Source organism: Struthio camelus, chromosome 2 (genome assembly GCF_040807025.1).
Source record: "Struthio camelus isolate bStrCam1 chromosome 2, bStrCam1.hap1, whole genome shotgun sequence".
Lineage (NCBI taxonomy): Eukaryota > Metazoa > Chordata > Aves > Struthioniformes > Struthionidae > Struthio > Struthio camelus.
In genome coordinates, this window is record NC_090943.1 from 49,056,554 (window position 1) to 49,073,152 (window position 16,599).

At 39.6% G+C, this 16,599-nt stretch overlaps 1 protein-coding gene across 1 annotated transcript in view; it reads left to right on the plus strand.

Annotated features, from left to right (window-relative positions):
• Positions 1-16,599, plus strand: part of LOC104152564 (collagen alpha-6(VI) chain-like) — a 58,184-nt gene that overhangs the window by 21,455 nt on the left and 20,130 nt on the right. Inside the window, 11 exon segments of the mRNA XM_068933392.1 lie at positions 21-113; positions 1,638-1,691; positions 2,869-2,940; positions 3,407-3,433; positions 6,091-6,135; positions 6,374-6,427; positions 6,684-6,746; positions 7,771-7,836; positions 9,077-9,130; positions 10,123-10,158; positions 11,737-11,799. Coding sequence (XP_068789493.1) covers positions 21-113; positions 1,638-1,691; positions 2,869-2,940; positions 3,407-3,433; positions 6,091-6,135; positions 6,374-6,427; positions 6,684-6,746; positions 7,771-7,836; positions 9,077-9,130; positions 10,123-10,158; positions 11,737-11,799 — 627 coding nt within the window.

Sequence of the window (16,599 nt, forward strand, 5' to 3'; positions counted from 1 at the left end):
TATTGTTTGTCATTTTCCAGGATATTATTGCAGAAAGGAAATGCTGTAATGTTGTTTGTAAATGCCTTGGAGAAAACGGTGATCACGGCAACCAGGGACACCCTGGAACCAAGGTAGGAGAGCTAAGGTAGACATTGCTTAAGAATTGTTTTATTTTTCTAGATGTTTTCTTTTTTGTAAAAACTCAGAGTGAGTATGCAAGTGCTCACAACCGTTATTATTAGGACAGACAAAGAAGAAACACACAATATGATCATTTCTTTGCTGCGTGTTCGTAATGCAGAATTTTTTTGTAATGAAAAGCTTTCAGCAATATAGTGCATAGTAAGATGCATAATAAGTGACTTTGCAGATTTTTTGGTAATGATCGCTGAGCACTCTCCTTCACTGGTTCAGCAGTAGGAAAATGAAAAGGATTTTAAAAATAAATTCTGCTTAACCAAGAGCCTATCAGCTACTGTGAATCAGAAACCTGAACCTGCTAAGCTGAGAGTATAAAATTCCTTCTTCACAAGATGCCAGCCTCATCCTTCTTCTGCGTGTCCTGGTTATCCTCTCATCCAGCACAGCACTTCCAAAATTCACATTATCTGCTTTAACCTCTATATTGTCTGTTGTAAGCCTTTGAAGCACTTCAGATTTCACCACTTCTATGACATGCTAGTAGACCTCATTATTAAGGTTTTCAGTATATGTGTTTTTAGTATAGTTTGTTTTTCTGTTATTCTTTTCATTCCATTATTTCTACTTATATTCCAGTAACACCCTAAATGAATTACATCTGTATTTCATACTTTACAGTTATCTGGTTGTAGTCAAATCCCTTATTAGTTATCTCTTAGCACAGGTAAGAGATAACTTACCTTAAAGGTCTTACTTAAAGGTCTTTTATTTGTAAACCAAATAACTGATTTCTTCCATTGCCCTTGTCAGTCGTCTTTGTATTTTATTAAGACATCTCTGGATTATTGTGCTCAGAAAAAAATGTTCAGAATGTTGTCATAGTTGTATTTCAGGCAGGCAGACACAATACCTAGATTGTACAACCTACAATTGTAAAAGCACTTTTTGTAACACAGATTCATGGCACATTTTTTTGTTTCCATTCCTAGAGGTCTCTTGGCTCTGACTGTTCTAGTTTATCTCTGTTCAAGTTTTTTTTTTCCCTGAGGGGATGAGGTTTGCATCACTTCAAATATAAAGTTGCAATATTCCTAAACTATTTGTAAGGTATAATGATTTATATGTCCTCAGTAGTATTCAACTCCTTATGTTTTTATAGTTTCACCTTAGAATGTCATTACTATATATTGCTTCCTTTTCCAGCCCCCCAGGAAGGGTATTTAATATGACCAAATATCCCAGTGAGTTCTATTAACCAGTCAGGCAATTTCCTGAAATCGTGTACAGAAATGTTATTGATTTTTATTGTAATTATTCTTTTCACAGTCATGAAGTATACAGGACTGTCCGTGGTGGTTGTTTAAATGCAATAGGTGGAGCCTGCTCTCCCCAGCATAACCAGATCTAGTTTTCAAGAAATGTCCTCTGTCTGCATGTGCAGAGTAATCTGATACAAATGAAGTCAGCATACTTGGAGAGCAGTATTAATTATCTTGTATGTTCCTGTCTTCCAGGGAAGTACCGGTTACAGAGGATCTCCTGGCCATCCTGGTGAGGAGGGTGGGATTGTAAGTTCTTCCTGTTTCTTCCTGCTAAGATGATGTTAATTAATGCCTGAATCTGTCTGCACGCACTTATTCAGTGCTCATTAATAGTAACTCAAAGTGTGTCTAAGCATCATATATCTGAAGGTAAATATATGGACTCAGTTTTCTGTGCACCTGTACCTTACCATAGAGATAGCTCCTAATCCAGATTCAGAATTGGTTAGACACAATCATACAACAGCATTTTATCTGGCGTATTTATGGCTAACACAAACTCATTCCTCATGACAGACTAGCCAGATTCTGTGCTGACAGTTCTCACAGGAAAGACCATCCCTTTGCTTCTTAGTATGAATGTATATCTTATAAATGGATAACAAAGTTGAGTTTTGTAGCATATGATTATTATTTTGATGCATTTCTCAAATCCTTTGCAGTGAGCTAATCCTGCCATGCAGCATAATGTACCTAAGCCAAACCCCAATTGACTAGGATTATTTCTTCCTCTTTTGCTTCTAGAAGCAAACAAACAAACAAAAATCCTCCAAAGAACAGGAGAGAATTTCCTTGGCACTAAACACAGAAGTAGATTTACAGTGCTGCAGCCATATGACTTGAACATCATTCTGAACTACAGGTGAAAAGCCTGCAAACCAAGAAAGAGCTTAGGATATTTCTCTGTACAAAAGCATACAATCCACTTTGGAGTAGTTCCAGTTCTCAGTGAGACTGGCTAACCTGAACTTGTCCTAGTGAGGCTGCCTGAGGCAAGCCAACTGTCTGTTCAGAAGAAGACAGTAATGGGAAAGAACAGTTCTCATCTGAGATTAACAAGAAAGCATATGGTTATAGCGGTTTAACAGTTTCATTGGAAAGTTGTTGCTATTTGAACTATTTTCACATAAATCTTTTTTTCTTAACCAGAGACCTAGCTAAGTGTAAGAAAAATCCCTTATTTGTAGAACTTGATTCAGTTTAAAGAAATGTGTGTGTATTTTCACAGACACACATACATTCTTGTACATATATGTGTACATAGAGCATGCTGAAAGTAGCAGAAAAACTACAAAGCTCACTCTCTAGAGAAGAATTGTATTTTGATGACTTTTTAATTCTATCTTGCCTTAATCTTATTTTATGACATAATCAGTGACCAGCTTTGAATGGATGAGTTTTAATATTCCCTCTTGCTCCTCAGGGAGAGAGAGGTCCAGTCGGTTTCAATGGGACTCAAGGAGAGAGGGGATGTTCAGGTGCCAGAGGTCATAAGGCAAGTATACTGCTTTGAAGAATTTTTAAATCTTGTTTCTTGCAAACCTGTTCTCTGTACTGAGGACAAATCCCTGTGCCGTCGTCCTGGAGTGTGGATGGAGAGCAAGACCCAGCTGTCAGAATAGCAGAGAATTTTTTGCTATCTTCTTTTGAGACGTGCTTTGCAGAACCACAGCATGGTCCAGTGGCTAGGGAGTTTGCCTTCAGCAGCTTGCCAGTTACTTTTCCATCACGAGCTTGAGGCTATCCTTAGCTAAAACCAAAAAAGCTTCACAGGACAGGAATGAAAGTGATGGCTGTGCCATCTTCCTACAGGAGAGGGCTCAATTCCCTGTGTGGCAATAGGGGTCTTTCCAATAGGGACTGCAAATACTGAGCCTCTGCATATGTTTATGCAGCAGGCTGCTTCTCAAGCTCAAAAAATACTTTCACCAAAGTTCATCCATGTTTACTTTTGATTTCAGGGGTCCAGAGGCTATCGGGGAAGCCAGGTATGTGATCTTACAGATGACCAATTTTCTGTAAGGAGAACAGTGTTTTGCTCCCTACTGAGTTCATGTTATCTTGTAAGATGAAAATACCAACAGTGAAGGAAAACAGTGTAAAACCATTAGGGTATTTCATGTATTTTTCCTACGATGGTATAAAAATGGATTTAAGTATCAGCTGCTAGGCGCCACACTATTAGAAACCAGCAGTCTTATTTATATTGAATTTTTAACATGGGTTGCAGTCATATTTGATTTATTGTAGTTTCCAGGAGAGGAAGAGTACTTATTAGCATTTTGAGTAATCTGTCAAGTCAGTCATTCAGGTGTTAAACAGAGGCGAGAATGATTGTTATCTGTCTGTCTCACTTGACTAGAGAGAGCCTAGTTAACTAGTTTTGACTAGACACACAAGTTTTGGGTGACTAGAGTTAAGTCAGCTGAATCTTATATTCTAAATGTTGAAGAAGCAGAGCAGAAAGGGGGAAAAAGATTCTGAGTAATATTTGTTGAGGATTTGGACATTGTTTTCGCTGAATCATTACTGACACTTTGTAATTATTCAAACTTCTGTCAGCTGCTTTCGTCAACTACTGATCTTGCAACTCCACCAGTTTAGCCTTTCAAACACACCTGCTTATCAAAATGTTATTGTCACCAATTTGTTAATACAATGTGAAGTCTGGTAGAGAAAGATCGTAAGAACGTGAGAACGTAATGTAAGAGTGTAACAACAATGTTAGATTGCAAGCCAGAGTAGTGCGAATGGAATTCAAATTATATTGCGTATTTTGATGACAAAAAAACTCCTGAATTTTTGAGGGGCCTAAATTTTTCCTGGACAACATTTGCTTCCACACCTGAGCAGATACACATGCAGGAAAGTTGAGGGGGTGTTTTTCAGTGCATCAGCTCTATTTGAAGCCCTGTCCTTTACTGACTTTCTTAATCCTCCCATATATTTACTCCTTTTTATTTCATTTTCTAGTCTTTTCCCTAACTATTTTAAATTCCTTCTTTAAATATTTGAAACATCTGATAATAGAAGAGTGAGAGTCAAAACGGTTGTCGATTTTGAATTGTTCAAGTTGAATTGTACAGAGGGATGTATCGGTAGCAACTAACCTCAGGAGTACAAACCCTCCTGAAATCCAATAAAAGTGGAATTTCTTCATTATTTTGTGTCACTATATCCACTGATTTTATTTTAATTAAAAATAAGAAGCTTTCAGCGTAGAAAAATGTGATTCAATACTGGTAACCTAGTATGGTTGAGGCAGTTTATTGAAGATTACAAAGCATTTCAATAAAGTGATTTGGGGGGGGGGGGAAAAGCAATACTGAGTATTTAATACTGTGAAGTAAATGAATGAAATCTCCCTCAGGAACTCTTGCTGGATATTTTTGCCCAATTCAATTTAGCATCAAAACTTCTAAAATGGTGGTATCTGTACGCACTGTCAGACTAAGACCCCTGCTGATTTAACTAGCATTTAGAACATGCTCTTGTGCCACTTCCAGTGATTTGTTAATTATCCTTTCAGCTTTCAAGGTATTAAAATGATCGTAGTCCCTGCTAATTTCATTCTTTATTACAACTAAGAACATCATAGTTAATTCCTTCATTTTTATCCCAGTAGAGAAAGAGGCACTTCAGGGTATCCTTAAAAACTGAGCAGTATTTGGCCAGATCTGAAACATTTTTGGGCATACATTACTGGAATAAATGTCTCATAGCTTCAAATCTGTTCAAAAACCTCCACCTTCTTCGGCACAACAGGTTAATGTCATGAAATTCATAAGATTTTGAGGGCTGTGAGGAACAGGTTTCTACAAATGATTGTAATATGATGATGTGTTTCTGCAAACAAAAGGGGTGGACAGCAGTGTGTTTGTTAGCGTGGGATTGGGGATTGCTGTTTATGCGGCACAAAAGGCAGGATGGGCTAACTTCCTTTTCTTTCATCCCTTTTCCTAGATCAGCCAGAAGCAGCCCTCTGCATTTCATATTTGCGTTCATAATGTTATCTTCTCAAACCTGTGGTGTCAGTGCTAATTAGACAGACACTCCACTGATTCCAGAAATAATTTGGCTAATTGGCCTTTATCTGTCTTAGAGATGTTAACTTTTTGAATAACATTATTCTAGATTGCAAATGTCAAAAACAGTCCTGGTGAAAGCAAGCATCACTTTGCTGACACAATAATGAAGTTTTTTAACGTTCCAAGGCCTAAGAGAAATCTTCTGTAATTATTCTTACCATGGTCATTCGTTCCAGCTTTTAAATATACTATTAACAATATAAAATGATTTAAAAAAAAAAAAACTGTTAATCAACACAAACATGCGTGATTGTGGACATCAGAATTACAAGATTATCAGTATGTTAGGTCACATGCTAGCAGCTGTATTTTGGAATATACGTTGATTGTGAGAGCGCTGCAGCTGTGAACATTATTTGAAAAACTAACGGATGGCAAAGCTGAATTTATTATTATTCTTAGCTATTCCTGCTAGCCATTAATAGCCACTATTCTTATTCAGGTTTCCAAAAGCAGGTGAGCATTTGTCCTTCTCCTTGGACAAATTCCTTGACTTTCTCCTTGCCTGAAGGGGCGTTTCCTGGTGCTAATGGGATGTTTCTTGCATATTGCTACAGGGTGAATATGGTGAGAGTGGATTTGATGGCACTGATGGAGAACAGGTAGTCTTCTCTTCAAACGTATAATTCAGTTAAAGAGGCTTACCTCAGAGTGAAAAAGTACAGATTGTGGTGGCTTTGAGTGGGTATTGAACCTGAACAAAATTCAGTTGTTTAATGTTGGCAGTTGCGTATCAGATAGAAATTGGATACTGCTGGACAAAATTTGGGGACCATGTTTATCACAGAGAACATCCATTAACTATTTGTATTTCTGCTTTTCTACCCTTTGTGGGTCCAGGGAGAACATGGATCTCCTGGTCCTTCTGGTGAGAAAGGCAGGCCAGGAAAACGGGTGAGTTATCCTTTATAGTAATGTTTAGGTCGCATGGAAGCCACCGTCATCCTTTCAAAATATAATGCCAAGTCTGTAATGCCTGTGATTTGTTTCTACCAGGTGCCTATTCTCTAACAGGGATGTAATTCCCTGGTGTAAATCAGTGTAGCTCCATTGACTTAAACAGATCTGGGTTCATTTATCTGGCCTTTGTGTGCCACAGATGCTGTCTCTACCTATACCCTAATTGCTTGTGCTATCTTTGTGATTTAAGGGTAGAAAAGGCTCCACAGGAGAATCGGGTGAGCGAGGAGAGACTGGTCTAAGAGGAGATCGTGTAAGTGTACTCCTTCATTTTTGGTAGGTTGAAAAGGCTTTCATTGCAGCAAAGACTGCCTTGATTTTGTGATGGAGATACTTGAAATACAGTATGTGATTAAAGATTTCTTCATGATCCTGGACTACATAGTTCCCTGCAAAGAGTACAGTGTATTCCAGGAGTTCTGGATTTTCTAGATGCAGATGGACTGATGTTTTGATATGTTGCTTGGAAGTGGATGTTTAAGCTGAAAGTCTTCTGGTTGTTCCCTACATCCTTTTTTTACTGTGGGCAACATAGCTCCTTCTGGAGCTATTTAGCCATGGTTTTTCCTGCAGAGGGATTTATGAATCACCTCAAAACCCCATGAACTGATTCTTGGTTAGAAATGTATAACGAGGCAAAGGAAAGTTACTTCTGCATGCTGATGTTTCTTTCTTGCATGCTCCAGAGCAAACCCTATATAAATGCAGTTTCTGAGGTCTAAGATTTCAGTGGAGACACCACACTTGTACCACAACTTTAAGTCTTCTCACATGCATCTTGGAGACCTCTGTTTTAAGCAGTCAAAGATAACATGTTGATTCCTCTTTTCTGATGCTTGTAAAAGAAGTCAGGTGTTGTAGTAACATGGCCTACTTGAAAGCTCAGAATTTCAGCTATCTGGGTCTAGCTGCACTTTTTACCGCATTAAGTGCCTGAATGCAGCTCCATTCTGGGATAATGCATTGCTGAATATCACCAACCGTTTATAATCTTAGCTCAGTTAACTCTACAAAAGCAGCCAGAACAGCTTCATGTTTTCAGGGTTTAATCTGTTGCTCATTGGTTATGTTTCTCTTAGTATCTTTGCATAAGAAACTTGTAGACTTTGCAGAACTGCATGCATAGTGTTCTTGCAAACATCCTCTTTTAAAATAGCCTTTGTATTTCTTGTTGGCTGCAAAGGCAAATCTCATTAATCCTACTTTCGTATCTTGCCTCCGTAATTACAATAATAAAGGTATGAGCACACAAAATGCTTTCTGTTTGACATTTCCAGGGGGATCCTGGGATTAGCAATAATGTTCCCGGTCCTATGGGTGAAAAAGGGAACCCAGCACAGCAGGTAAGCAGGTTGTTTTGGATTACAGAGAGAGAGGATTTGGGTGTTTGCTAAGTTTGCTGGCATAAGAGTTTGCTGTCCAATGACCAAGCAACTCTTTTCTTTTATTTTGTATTTTGTCTTCAGTGTATGTCTGCAACACAGAAAGTTTTGAGAAATGCTTGATACTGTAAAATAAGTAAATCAACAATTAAAGGAGGACTGTGGTGAAGTTTATGATAATATTCTCATGGGCTACACTGTCAAACTGGGTTGAATCTAAGGGAAGTTATATTGCAATTTTTGCCTGGATTTGGCAAATATGGATAAATATATTGTTCTAGCACAAATTGACATCACCAAGTTGAGAGACTTCTGGTCATGGATTATAGGGATTTTGTTGAAAATGCCTAATGTTGAAATGGGAGAAAATGTGTCGGTTATCAACACGTTATACATATTTTATTAGCTAACTGCTGTTTCCTTAGAGTGGCAGATGGACTCTGTTCTGACCTGTATTAGAATATTAGAACTTCCATGTGTGCTTATAAAATGATATCTGAATTTTATGAGATGTTTGAATAATGCTGCAAGAAAAGAAATGTAACAAACAAACAAACAAAACCAGCCCATTTTACTATCATACTTAGTTTCTAAAAAAAGAAAAGAAAAATGGTATGTAGTTGGAAAGTAGCATACAAGTGATCATGGATGAAAGCTTATAAGAGTGAGACCTAGCCAACTGTAAGAAAAATACCTTATTTGTAGAAGTTTGATTCAGTTTGAAGAAACATGTTTGTGTTTTTCCCAGACACACGTACGTTCTTGTACGTATATGTATATAGAGAGTGTACTGAAAGCAGCAGAAAAACTACAAAGCTCGCTCTCCAGAGAATTGTGTTTCGATGACATTTTAGCAATAAACATCACTACTTTCTAACCAATCTTCCTTGAAGTTCGACTAAAAGGCTGAAGTCAACAAATATAATTCCACAAAAGCCTTGACCAAATATCAGCTGTTAGTATATGATGGATTAAAAATTCAAAGCAAGCTTGATCCCGCTCGCTTATAATTTTTGTTCCTGAACAGTTTACAGAAAATGAGGATCAAATGTTTTGCATGATACAACTGATTGCAGTGAAATTACTTAGGAGAACTTTTACTTTAGGAAAAGAATCAAAGAATCATCATAAAAATACAAATGTGCAAGTACAAGAATAAGATAAAATATTTAATGAGCTAGTTCATTCCTTTGCTTTGCAGGGGGATCCAGGACCACAAGGACTCCAAGGAGAGCAGGGTGATGCTGGTGCTGATGTAAGAATAGTAGTCAATACAGGGTGGAAGAAACCGATCGCAGGCACAGTGAAGTTCCCATTGAGAAGACCAATTTTCCTTCCCTTCCTTTTTCTCTCACAGTTAAAACAGTTGAAATGACATGCAAAAAATCTTCTAAAATTTACATACCAAAAAATATAAAAAATATTTGGCTTCAACTGTAGCAGCTCATATGTATTGCAATGGATATTTTTTTAATTAGGCATTGGCTGTCCAGCAAAATGTCCAAATCTGACTCATGTGAAGTTATAAGCCCAAAACTCAACGATGAGCCAGCCTTGTCTGTAAGCTTGAATTGCTTGGAAATTTCAGCATAGGTGAATCTATCTCTCCTTCCTTCCTGTGACTCCTACCAAGTTCCGTATGCCCATCTGAGCCTGTAAAGCTCTATGGTAGCTGAGCTGCTTTTTTTAATCCACTGGAACATATGAAGGCACCTCTTGTAGTCTGTCAGAAAGGTTCCTAATGCTAATGTTTGAGATGCTGATCATTCTGCAGCCAGGCTGCAGAAACATTTTAAAAGACTCTAGTGATGCTGAGGTTTAACCGTCATGTTCACTAGTGTGGCTGAGCAGTATGTGGAGGGAAGCAGTGCTGAGCTTTTGGCTTAGAGGGAGAGGAGAAGGCTCTTGTTCTGTTCATTTTAGTCAAGGGGCAGTGGTCTGGGAAGACATTTTCCAGAATTTTTTTTTTTTTTTGGGGGGGGGGGCTGTTGGAGGGTGGGAGGGGGAGGATGTCTTCCCTGTGCACTTTCTAAGGGTCTAAAGCCTTTTCTTTGATAATGATAATCCTTGTGTAAGGTTTTCTATCCAAAGTTCACTGTTTCCTCATCTTTCTCTGAAAGGGAATTTTTGTTCATTTGTTTGGGAATGGCATCTGATTTCTATGGTTATAATGTCTATGGTTATAAGCAGATGTGTTGCATATTGCTCAGTGTTCTGGATGTGATCTCTTGTGCCACTCCTTCCTAGGGTGCAGAAGGTCGAAGAGGGCCTCCAGGCATAAAGGTGAGTGGCTAACACTGGTGCTCCCTGTCTATATGCAGCCACATGCCCATCCTGAGCTTTTGATCCTCTTAAAGGGGAAATTTCAGTCTGATACAAGACACTGAAATCAATTTTATTTAGCAATCAAAAGTCAGTTTCAGCCTTTTGATCTCAGGTGGATGTACTAGAGGCCCTCCTGTCTTGAATAATAATATCAAAGATGAGACAGGATGAAGTGCACGCACTCCTTGTCTCTGGCTTACAGCAGCAATTGTTTCAGAGTCTGAGCCAAAGCCCTGTTGCCTTTCTCAAAATTCACAATATAAACACATATTTGGCCTGTACAAGACATCCTGCTGCTGGTCATCTCATAAGTTTGCTGCGTTTAGTGTATTTCTCACCTTTTCGGTTGTTGGCACAGTGTGTAAGTTGAAGTGTTTGCTGTTTTCTTAATTTGGCAGCATGCCCATGACTTTTCATAAAACTTTTGTGTAGACAAAGTGCTTTTTCTGCAGCAACAAGAAACAAAAGAACTTATATTCTGGGCCAGATTCAAAGTTCACTGAAGAAGCTGGAACATATCTATTGGTTTTGAAATCCAATACAGTGTGCCTGAGAAAAGATTTTTTCTATTTGTCCGTGTTTGCATTGCAATCAAAGTAATTTTTGTGAACATCTATTTCTATTGATTTTTTTACAGCAGGCATAAGCCTGGCATCAGTCTAATGACTGATGTCCCCTGCTACAGTATTGTTACTCTGGCCTTTTTTTTTATTATTTGAATTGATATCTCTCTCATTTCATTTATATGGTGCAGAATTAGGCAGTACAGACTTTTGAATATGATTTTCTCCAGGAGATTCTTTCCGGAACTGTCAGCTTCCTGAGAATCTGCAGACACATGTTTATAATCTCTCTAATGAAAGAAGTCCTTCAGCAAGGCCTAGAATATCTTGGTGCTAAGCATCTCTATTTACTCAAACCAGCAGACACAGAAAACATTTCTTATGGATGTCAGCTAAACTGACTCATTCATAGTTGGCAACTTTTAATAGCCATAAGCTGAAGAGCTTGAAAAGTTATTTTTTCAAGATTTGACTTGCCTCACTGAGTGACCAGAGTGAAAGCTGGAGAATGCAAAAAAACTTAATTCTGGGATGAACTACAAAGTTATAGTTACCCCTCTCCCGAGTAGTTCCCTATGGATGAGGGTGAAGAGGATCTGTCTTTGTGGCCCTGACTTTTATGACTTGTCAAAGTCTCTGCTGTGGCCAAGGACGAAGGTAGAGCAGCAGTAGTGCTGACACTGGGGTGTCAAATGCATCCATGAAGATGCAAAGCAAATAGAACTGACCTCTCCCACTGCAGATCTTACGCTCATCACAGATCCTAAATCAAAAAAAGAGCTACTTAGTCCTTTGCTTTTTAACTGATTTTTCTTCAGCAGAAGGAACTGCCTGAAAGCACTCAAAACCTTATATCGGTTAATACTCTGTGGTGATGTGAAGTAAGTATCTGTTAATATACAAATCTCAGGAGCTAATCAGTTTTCTTGTACTTATTACTTTGTTGTTTGTTTGTTTGTCTTTCTTCTGGCAGGGTGAGCAAGGAGATCTGGGGGAATCAGGTTACCCAGGAGATCCTGGTTTGCCAGGCCCACAGGTAGTCAAAAGAAATTCTGAGTTGTTTCTATAAGTTAGCTACAGAGAAAATGAGTTGTCAGTCTTGATCTTTTGTTTTTCTTTTGGAATGCTTTGTTTACTTCAACTAAAAATATTACAAGGAAAATTCTTCACTGGCGAATTTCCTCTGTGACCCTGAATTCAATATGCCATATTTCTCTTTCGGTTTATGTAGGTGCTGCTTATACTGAAATTGAAAGACGACAGTGAATATTAGTAATAAGTAATTTAGTCAACACTTCTCTAGCTTACAGGTTATTTTACAGGATATTTTTAGCCTTCTCTGGTGGAATGACTGTCTGGGTAGATGAGGGGAGAGTAGTGGATGTTGTCTCCCTGGACCTGAGCAAGGCTTTGGACACTGTCTCCCATCACATCGTCCTAGGCAAGCTCAGGAGGTGTGAGCTGGATGAGTGGACAGTGAGGTGGATTGAGAACTGGCTGGATGGCCGAGCTCAGAGGGTTGTGGTCAGTGACGCAGAGTCTAGTTGGAGGCCTGTAGCTAGCGGTGTCCCCCAGGGGTCAGTCCTGGGTCCAGTCGTGTTCAACGTATTCCTCAATGACCTGGAGGAAGGCACAGATGCACCCTCAGCAAGTTTGCCGATGATCCTAAACTGGGCGGAGTGGCTGACACACCAGAAGGCTGTGCTGCCATTCAGAGGGACCTGGACGGGCTGGAGAGATGGACAGAGGGGAACCTCCTGAAGTTCAATAAAAGGAAATGCAGGGTCCTGCACCTGGGGAGGAATAAGCCCACGCACCAGTACAGGCTGGGGGCTGACCTGCTGGAAAGCAGCTCTGCCAAGAAGGACCTGGGAGTGCTGGTGGACACCAAGTTAAGCATGAGGCAGCAGCGTGCCCTTGTGGCCAGGAGGGCCAATGGTATGCTGGGCTGCATTAGGCAGAGTGTTGCCAGCAGGTGGAGGGAGGTGATCCTGCCCCTCTCCTCAGCCCTGGGGAGGCCCCACCTGGAGTGCTGTGTCCAGTGCTGGGCTCCCCCGTACGAGAGAGACACGGCACTGCTGGAGAGAGTCCAGTGGAGGGCTACAAAGATGATGAGGGGACTGGAGCATCTCTCCTGTGAGGGAAGGCTGAGAGAGCTGGGCCTGTTTAGCCTGGAGAAGAGAAGACTGAGAGGTGATCTCATCAATGTGTACAAGTATGTGAAGGGAGGGTGTCACGAGGATGGGGCCAGAATCTCCTACATTGTGCCCAGCAACAGGACGAGAGGCAACGGGCACAAACTGAACCACAGGCAGTTCCATCTGAACCTGAGGAAAAACTTCTTTCCTGTGAGGGTGACAGAGCACTGGACCAGGTTGCCCAGAGAGGTAGTGGAGTCTCCTTCCCTGGAGATATTCAAAACCCACCTGGATGTGATCCTGGGCAATATGCTCTAGGTGACCCTGCTTGAGCAGGGGTGTTGGACTAGATGATCTCCAGAGGTCCCTTCCAACCTAAACAATTCTGTGATTGCTCAGCAGGTCTAGCTGGCTTTGACTATCCTGCAGCCTTCTCTTTATGAGCTATGTGTGAATGCCAGCACTCCAAACATCCTTTTTCAAAATTAAGTATCGTTTGATCTTTTTAACAGAAATAAAATACAAGAACTCTTTTTTTTAAAGGCAGCTTGAATGATATCATCATCACGTGCAATTCAACTGTGCAGCAGGGCCACTAAAGACTGCCAGTTACTCACAGTGGGGCTGCAGTACCATACATCAGAAAAACTTGAACTCCATATCCTACAGCCTTTAGTTAACCTCTCTATTCCATGACAACACAATTTAAGAAAATCATACACCTCCTTACCTGCCCAAATGACAACCTCAACTCCATACTTCTTGCTTCACCCTCCAATCCACCTCCCCTTCTCCTATCTCTTGCCTGAACTCAACTTTCCTCACCTCCTCTCATCTCTTTCTGCCAGCCCCATCACAGTTATTCCATGCCTTTTTCTTCTTTCATTTCCCAGCAGGTCCCAACTGTGCCTTGGCGCTATGGAGCAACAATGAACTGTAAATTGCCTGAGCCTTAATGAATGGTGTTGGCAGCAGCTGATCAGTGGTGAATGAGCTGTACAGACATGACCCAATAGAAATAACCATATGACTGATAGCTGACGCATCATAACAAGAGGGATGGGCAAAACAAACCTGTTTTGGCTGGACCTGCCTACTACCTGTACCTGTTCCTGCAACCCTATCTCTTCCGCTTTCCCCAACGTTCCCACTTTCCCCTTTCACTCACGCAGTAGCCACCCTCACAGGAAAGAAGTTTTTCCTCAGATTCAGATGTTTTCATCTGAAATGCCTGTGTTTCAGTTTGTGCCCGTTGCCTCTCGTCCTATCGCTGGGCACCGCTGAAAACACTCTGGCCTCATCCTCTTGACACCCTCCCTTCAGATATTTACAAACATTGATGAGATTGCCTCTAAGTCTTCTCTTCTGCAGGCTCAACAGGCCCAGCTCTCTCAGCCTTTCTTCGTATAAGAGATGCTGCAACCCCCTCATCATCTTCGTAGCCATCCGCCGGACTCTCTCCAGCACTGCCATGTCATAAAATAAAGCATCATAAAATAAAATGGGCCAGATACGCTCATTGACTACCATCGTGTAATGGACAAAAGGAAATTATTTTATAGGTCACATGTATCCTGTGGGCCATGTTATGCAGGTAAAAACATTGTTATCAATACTGCTGCATCCTTAAACTAAATGCGTAAAATTAAGAAAGTTCAACAAAGAAACAATTAATGGTAGGGATTATTTCTGGTCACCATACAATGAATTTGAAAAACTGCTGCAAGATAAAGATAGACGCATACAGAGATTTTCTGAAGAGCCTACAAGGTTAGTCCTAATTCCTACAGACATTTGTGATCCTTTGCCCTGCTTGCATATAAAATAAACTTTTTTGCTGTATAAAATGCAGATCACAGATACTGGAGGAAATTACATTAACACATTTGTATATAAGGATTAATAGGTTACAATAAATTTAAACCTTAAATAGGTGCCTGTAATTGCAAATTTAACTTTAAATGGCTTTACATTTTAAATGAAAAATGTATTGGCTTTCAGCAAAACAATCTGGTTTTACATTTTAAAACATTCTCTTCTTTTTTAATTAGATTTTTATCTAGCCTGAAGACAACAACAAATACAGTGGATGAGGTTCTGGCCTACATTATATCAAAACTGTTCCAGATCCAATAGCAGGTGCTTTTGTGCTTACACATTCACAGGCAAGATGTAGCTCCATACAGCTGCTGGCCTGATTAGGCATATTTTATCAGATGAAGCATTATTAAATATGCCATTAATCTAAGTGTAAATTTAATATTCCCTTTTCTCAAAAATAAAAATACATTACCATAGGTCCTGGTGGCCCTTGGTCCCCCACATCTCCGACAGAACCTGGTGTGCCAGCATTTCCCTAAAAATAGAAACATAGGTTTTATTCTTTGTAATTGCTCCACACAGAGGCAGATTTTCAGCATAGAAAAACCTGAATGACTGTCATTGTGAGCTGGATCCCCTCTTTACACAATGGTGGACTATTACTCCTAAGAATTATTAGAAAGCAATGAATATCTCTAAAGAGTTAGACCTGCATTCTCTTCAAGACCTCTTGCTCAGGATACGACAAAAAAGGTCAGAGTTGGAACCAGTTTTGGAATCCTGTTGGTCAGGAAAGACTCGGGATCCGGGGACTTTACTTACAGAGTAAGTAAAGTTAAGTTAAATCTCTCTTCAGAGATTTAACAAATGTATCATTCTTACCCTTCTACCCCTAACTCCTTTGGGTCCTTCAGCTCCTGGGATACCTGGGTCTCCCTCTTCTCCCTGAAAATTAATGAAATCCCAATGTTCATAGGAAAGGTGACAAAAAAAGGAAAGAAACAAAACCAGAAAAGCAGATAACTCCTTCCACACAAGAATAGTGTAAAACACCACACAAAGAAAACAAACATATGCTTATTCTTGTACCTCTGGACCAGGATAGCCGATGAATCCAGATTCTCCCTGCCAAAAAAATATGAAAAGACTTCATAGGAATCTAGGACTTTGATCTTCTTAGTGTTTGATCTCTTTCCTCTATAAAAATTATGAAATTATTTTTATAATATTCCAGTCCTTTCAAGTTACAGTGGCTACTTCTAAAGCCTATGTTATCATCAAACAACACCATTTTAATCTGCTTATTTAAAGCAAGAACATTTTAAGAGTTTCCAACAGTTGCCATTTCTCAAGTGTTTTATCAAATCTTATTTATACCTCCTAATAAAATGCAGAAGAATTCAGGTTCAGCGATCATGACTACAATGTAACATTCACAACTCAGTTTTTAAACATGGTTTCAAAATGTTGTACCCTCCATACTAAGCAGTGTTTTCACTTAGTTCAGTTTTTGGTTTGCTCTTTGCTTATGTATGAGAAATATCAAACTCCCACAAAGACCAATCAGAATTGAAACATATCTTTCCCTTACATTAGAGTAACTAGCAGATTTCACACTGCTTATGTACCTCCTTGTTTTAAAAGTCCCCTCCCATGAAACTGGCCACGGCTGTCAAACATTGCAAAGCAGTCAATGTTTGCCCAGTCGATTACCACATAACTCTACTCTATAACTTTATAGAAATTTGCATGCACATAGACATCAGATGAGACTTAACAGAGCATAATTTAACTCGTGAGCCTGTGCAATTTTTAGCAGCCTTAAGAGAGCCTATATTGAAGGCTATTTTTTTTAATTATTAGGGTGAAACTAACTT